Source organism: Lipophrys pholis, assembly GCF_963383615.2.
Source record: "Lipophrys pholis genome assembly, chromosome: 1".
NCBI lineage: Eukaryota > Metazoa > Chordata > Actinopteri > Blenniiformes > Blenniidae > Lipophrys > Lipophrys pholis.
Window position 1 is genome coordinate 38765568 of NC_137635.1, and position 6476 is coordinate 38772043.

At 46.8% G+C, this 6476-nt stretch overlaps 1 protein-coding gene across 1 annotated transcript; it reads right to left on the minus strand.

Moving 5' to 3' along the window:
- Positions 1 to 511: 511 nt before the first annotated feature.
- Positions 512 to 6084, minus strand: angptl4 (angiopoietin-like 4). The gene is made up of 7 exons (XM_080464047.1): positions 5506 to 6084; positions 4783 to 4893; positions 4581 to 4659; positions 1728 to 1841; positions 1541 to 1636; positions 1043 to 1327; positions 512 to 942 (listed from the first exon to the last, which is right to left on the minus strand). Exons 1-7 carry the CDS (start codon positions 6019 to 6021, stop codon positions 758 to 760), a joined length of 1386 nt encoding a protein of 461 aa, XP_080320173.1. The 5' UTR covers positions 6022 to 6084; the 3' UTR covers positions 512 to 757.
- Between the last annotated feature and the right edge of the window lie 392 nt (positions 6085 to 6476).

A 6476-nucleotide genomic window follows, 5' to 3' on the forward strand; every position in this document is an offset into this window, starting at 1 on the left:
ACAAAAGGCTGGAATGGTCCATTGTATCAGTGTTAACACAGTTTCTGCATCGTAATCCTGGTTTCCAGTGACGGATAAATTTACATAACTCTTTTCAACACTAATCTCATTCTGTTCATGTGGAAAATGACTCTTTGTTCAAAGTAAGTCCGTTTGGTCTGCACAATTAGCTTTCAGAGGCTTTCTCAACCACCCTGCGTTTCACTTCTACTTGCATTCTCTTCAAAAGAAAAGCGTTGTTCTTTAGCCGACAGCCATGTTTACTCCCTACAAAGTCACTTTCTGGCTCAAACAACAGCCCATACATACACAGTTGACACCTTGCGTCGGGGTGAGGAGTCTCGACTTGTCGCAAATGCTCTCTGACGGTTCGCACCGCGGACAGGTCGGGACTCGCTCTGTGACGCCTTCTCTCCTGGAGGCTCGTGAACTGAGCCAACAGAAGGAAACAGCAGTGGTGGAAACATGTGAAGAAATTCCACTACACGCTCAGCTTTTGACTTTTTTTTTTCAATCTGCAGTTTCAGATGCAGAGAAACAGTCGTTTGTCTTTTCAGATACTCAGAGTCTTTTCAGCAAAAATCTCATTTGCTTCTGTTTTGAGGGTCTTGGCTCTGCTAAGACGTCTTCCTCACAAGGAGACAGCCAAGAAATGAAACCTCTACTTTATTAACCGAGCACTGGGGAAAGAAAGAAGAGTTCAAAATCTGCTTCTTGTCTTTGTGGTGACTTTTCTTCCGGCATCTCTTCCTGTTGTTTATGACTTGTTCTCGATTACAGCAGGGGCGATCATCATCATGCTGAGCTTCAGAGGGTAGTAGCGACCCCTCCAGGTCTTCCAGAAGACGCCTTGCTTCCTCTGGTGCCTCTGCTTGGGAGGGGGGCTCTGGAAGTATCGACCGTTCAGGTTGGAACGGCCGCAGTTACTGAACCACCAACCACCTGTAGGGGTTAGATCAGGTTAGTTGTCGCATTGTTATTGTCAACTTCATGAGCCATTTCTAGAGTTTGTGCTCACACGGCATGATCCACCGTCACTCACCGGAGAGATGTTTGGCACAGTTGATGTCAGCTTTCTGGTCATTGTCCTGGTCGCGGGTGGAGAATGGCAGGCCGGGGGTGGCATCGGTCCCCAGGGAGCTCTCCAGCGTACTGAAAGTGCCAACCTCTCGGATCTGCAAGGAGTACTTGGTTTCCTCTCCACCCAGTTGGAATGGGAGACGGACTGATGCCAAGTCATCTCCCCAGTCAGAGAGCTTGATGTTGAGGATGTAGCTGCCGTCTTTGGCAATGGAGTGAATCTTGTCAAGACCCAACCAGAACTCTCCTAGAAAAGCAAAGAAGAAACGATGAGAAAGTGATACTCCACGCGACTTGTCGTTGCTATTTCAAGCGTCTCTGCTAAGATGCTTTTGGAGGCTATTGCCTTTACTCACATGCAGTGTTAATAAAAGACTGTAATGCTCCGGCAACTAATCTGACCCCGGACTAGCACCTGTCCACTCAGTAAGAGTGGGATAAAACTCAAAAGAGCATTTACCATTCAGGCTGCCAAAGCCTTTCACGTAGGCCTGCCATAGCTGGTCGAAGTCCACTGAACCATCTTGACGCCTTTGGATCACGGTCCATCCACCCTCTTGAAGAAAACACAGAGGAAACACATGAGTAAAAATGTGTTAAAAATGTGCAAAACTGCAGCTTTACAATGAATGTTGTCCTCCACTTACCAGTTGTCATTTGGCAGAAGACTTCAAAAGATTCAGAGTTGAGTGGTTGGATTGTGTAGACCCCACTGCTGGTCTCTCCTCTCAGGAACAGCTCGTGACAATCTGTTGCAATTTCTGGACAGAAAACAAAAAAGGAAAAGGAAAAATAAACATAAACAAGCAGCTCTAACATTAGGATTGTGTGTGATACTTTTTCGCGTCAACAGTGAAAATCTGCAGAATTACAGTTGAAACTTGGCTGACTCCACAGAACATGCCAAGCAGTAATGGGATGGTTTTATTTTAGAATGCTTCGAGTCATCTTCAGATGTTTGTCAATCTGAGTTATTTTCAAAAGCCCTTTGTGAATCTGAGCTTGTTTACTCCGCTCAGCTTTCATAAGTAGGTCACTCACAGTCGGGGAACCCCTGAGCAACTGGTTTCTCTGTGCAGCGAGGGTGAGGTGTTTGCAAATAGGCCTGTGGGACCGTGGTACTGCAGCGAGGCTTATCACAAAGTCTGGAGATAGAAACGTGTACCCGATAACGCTCTTGACCTAGCTTTGGCTACGAACGATAGAGCAAAAACTGTGTTCTTGTGTGTAAATTTGACCTTTCTCCCAGTTCCCAAGCAGACTTTCCTCTTTTACAGCTGCTCAGCCTTCCAGCCGGTTCCTACTGCTTCCTCATTACATTCCATCTTCCACCCCTCCTTCTCTGAGCCCCTCTCTCATTTAGCTCCTCACACCTCCCTCACGTGTGCAGCAGCCAGCTGGTGACATAGATGCGCATGGCAGGCGCATGCATGGGGAATGATGGCAGGGTGGTGTCAGGAGGTGGGGGCAGTTGTTGACATCAGGGAATGAAATGGTCATATACCCCATAAAGAGGGGGACTCATTTCTTCCCTGTTGTCACACATATTGAAAACATCTAAACAACAATAAAACAACTCTAACCCTGTCTGGTTGATTATTTTTTGCTGGATATTGACATGTTAGTTGCTGCAATATAATCTCAAGAAGTGTGAAACCTTGTTTCTGATCTGTCCTCAACAGGAATAACCTCTGGATAGCTGGTTGTGGTTGAGGGGTTCCCCTAAACTTTAACAGTGTTTCTTCACAATAGCAGAGAAGGATGAGATGGAGATGCACAAGGATGGGGGAGGAGAGAATCACTAAAGAGGAGGAGGAGGAGGAGGAGGAGGAGGAGGAGGAGGAGGAGGAAGACTGCTGTCAGACTGACATATGTAGGGGAAAGGTTGCTCATTCTTCAGGGATGTACAAATGTTTGTTGAACTCAAAAGTGGGATGTCTTAGAAAAGTGGATACACGAGTGTTCTCAAAACAGTGGAGAATATCTGTACAAAGTTCAGAGACAAATTTAGATACCTGTCCCCCATCTCACCCACTCTTCCCCCCCCCTGTTTTTCTGGACTCAATCACAGAAATCTGAGGAACACTATATGTAAGATATGTAAGACCTCCTCTTGACCCTTCCACCCCCCCACCCACCAGCCCACTAAAATGATCATTGAGTAATCCCATTGTGAGCTGCGTGACCCCGGCTGAAGGCTCTCTGAGGCCTGCGAACTTTCCCCCAGTTGAAACCTGGCCACAAAACCGTGTTTCCTTTCGCCCCCCCCATTTCTCAAATCCTGCTGATGTCAGAGCTTTGAGGCATTATTGTGATTTGCACTGGGTGACTGCACTCAACTGCTGCCTCAACCATATTCACCTTTTACCTAGTTCACACCGATGACCAGTGAAAACTGATGGTTGACTGAATATGGGCTTATACATGTCTATATGTACTATATATGTGTGTGTTAGTCATTGTGTCCAGATTCCTTAGACAAGTCTTTTTCCTGTGAGACCAAGCAGTGGTTTGTCTCCAGTTCAGTTCAGTGTGGATAAAAGCAGCTATTCATGCTGGTCCAGTCATAGCAGCGGCTGAACACTCAGAGCATCATTTACTTCTGGCTTCATTTACTGTAAGCCACCGTCTGCTGTTTGCGGCCAAAGTGAAACCAATTACTTTCACCCAGAGCTGACAAGTACGTTTTTTTTTTCTCCTGGTATTTATAGTTCATATATTTATTTTACTTTTACTCCCTGGAGTCAAACTCAAAAAGCTTTAAGAATATTCAAGTTACATCAATAATGGTTAAATATGGCTACATCATGTTTCCATTGATAGTGATTTATCGTATATAAAGTTTCCAAACTTTATATACGATAAATTTGCCCCTTGTTACTCATTTCAAAAATGATCTTGTTTCTGACTGTGAATGATTCAGATGCTGTATTACAACAACACCAGTTATAATGTGTGTGTGGTCATATAATCCCACCACAAACGGTCAAGATTGCTTTAAATAGGCAGTGTGCCTTGATAAAGTGAAACAATCATTTATATTTTTTGTATTCCAGGCTGTCCTTTTTCAAAACTTTCACTTAAGTAAAGAAGTCCAATCAATCATTTCACGTTTAGAATCATCTCTTACATAAATAACTGGTTCTACTTGAGTAAAGAATGTGAGTACTTCTGCCTCTTGCGTGGTTGTTAGTTTCTGGTGTATATATTATGGCGTTTTCAGTAAGTAATCTTATCTAACTTGCTTATTTCGTTTTACCAAATTGAGTTTGTGGAAAACAGATCAGGTGTATTTTACATTGCGTGTGTTTCTGGCTTCACGCTGCTCAAAGGAGTGAGTCCCGATTAATTACGATTATTTGATTTTAATTGCTACTGATTTAAGCTTCTTTATGGCCTCGCTAGACAGATGGTCCGCCACATTTGGCGTCACAGATTGTGTCCGGGCGACTTAAGACAGTGTCAGGAGAGGATTTTGGACGCTTTGCGGCTTGACTGACCGTCGGGGGAGTCGCGCTGCTCCACGGAGCCTTCGGGGTCGCTGCTCCTCGCAGGGGGTCTCTGTCTGGACTGCTGGATCTGAAATAAAAGCAGTGAATCAATGACGGGATTGCAGACAATGTGCAGACTTAAGCAAAAACACTTGTTGATAGGCTACTTGTAGATGTTAGAGTGTGAGTAGAAGTGAGGCTTCCTCCTCACCTGACTCTGCAGCGTCCGGATGCGCACGTTTTGTTTATCCAGCTTCTCCTGCTGGAGGCGAATCCGCTCCATCAGGTCGTCGATGCGTCGGTTCTGAGCCTCCAGCATCACCTGTTGGAAGAAAATCAATCCAAAAGTGCAACACCGTTAGCATTTCCACAACTTTACTTGACGCCAGGTCTTTGCGTAAAAACGACCCCCGGGAAGCGCATTTGTGCTTCCGGCCCGGCTGTGCTGGTGCTTATGTAACTCCTTCTTAAAGCGGGATTTTCCATCCAACTATAAAAACCTGTGCGAGCAGAGAGCTGCAAAGAAGCACAAGTTTTTTTAAAGCCCCCTTTTAGCCGTGTCTTATGGCTCTCCAGGTCATAATGCTGTCCAGGTTGTCAAATGTGACAGCTGGAGGAAATTATTCACACATTCTTGCAGCTGATGCTTTCGGTTCCCTTTGTCCTGCTGCTCAGTGTTTCCCTGCACGTATTGCACGGGCGTGATGCCTGCAGGCTTGTTAACCAACCCCCCATTCTGACCAGACCATGCCTCCCCCCCAACCCTCACCACCACCACCACCACTGCTTGCATTTTGATTTAGTGCAAAAAGACTTTGTACTTTGGAATAACTTGAATTGGCGAGGCAATGTCATGCACACAGTTTTAAGATTCATTTTGTTCACATTCTAACTCCTAAACAAATCAGCTCCACAGACAACCGTTCATGCGCACCTGGATGTTGCGAGCATCACTGCTGTTCCTCCCGTCAGGCAGCACCGAGTCCCCCTGCAGCATGCTGTCCACCCTCTCCTCCAGCCGACTCATCCTCTCACTCATCGTCCTCCTCTCCTGCTGCATCTCCTCCGCCTTCTCTCGCAGCTCGGCCGTGACGTTCAGCAGCTGGCCCTCTCGGTCCTCCAGCCCCCGCGCCCGGGCCTTCAGCGTCTCCCCCTCGGCGCGCAGCTTCTGGCTCTCCCTCCCCAGCTCGGCGACGGTGCGATTGAAGGCCTTCAGCTTGGTGGCCACGTCCCTCATCTGGACTTTGGTCTTGTCCACATGCTCCTTCAGCCCCTGGCCCAGCTGCAGCAGGCCGTGCGCGATGACATTAACGTCATCCCAGCCCGCGTACTGGACGCGCTTCTCCTTGGCACTGCTGCCGGGGGTCGAGGCCCCCTTCCTCTCAAAGGGGAAACCTGTGGCCATGAGCACCACGAGGCAAAGAGTCAGGGATGCCAATGTTATCTTCATTGCTCCTGCTGGGATCTTGTGCAGTGTCCTGTCCGTCTTGTCGAGTTGAACGTAAGCTCTCAGGCTCCTGGATGAGCAGGACACAGCTCTACTATTTTATAGTTTCTCAGCCCTCAAGTCTCAGCCGTGAGCCGCCTGCTATTGGCCAACCAAGGAGAGGGAGGGGGGCAGTTACTCTCAGGTTTCTATTCCTTCTCCGCCTCTCTGTTAACTATTCATGTCAGAGGCGGAGGAGGGACGTGAAATAACAATAAGATCAGTTTTCATCTGCCCAGTGTGAGACAAGAACCACATTACAACGTAACAACGGATCAATTTTGCTGTAAATCAAGTGGATCTCCTCTCTGAAAAGTGCTGCAGGATCAGCACAAAGTGTCACTTGTGATGTTTCTGACACAGATCTGTTTATCAGAACAGGAACATCTTGAAATTAGTTGACATCAAATGATATGATT

Excerpts from the sequence above, each read along its gene's own strand:
- angptl4 (XM_080464047.1), bottom strand. The coding sequence starts at position 6,021 with ATGAAGATAACATTGGCATCCCTGACTCTTTGCCTCGTGGTGCTCATG. Across the intron at positions 4,894-5,505 it reads GTGATGCTCGCAACATCCAG|GTGATGCTGGAGGCTCAGAA; the intron begins GTGCGCATGAAC and ends TTCTTCCAACAG. Across the intron at positions 943-1,042 it reads CTGTGCCAAACATCTCTCCG|GTGGTTGGTGGTTCAGTAAC; the intron begins GTGAGTGACGGT and ends TAACCCCTACAG.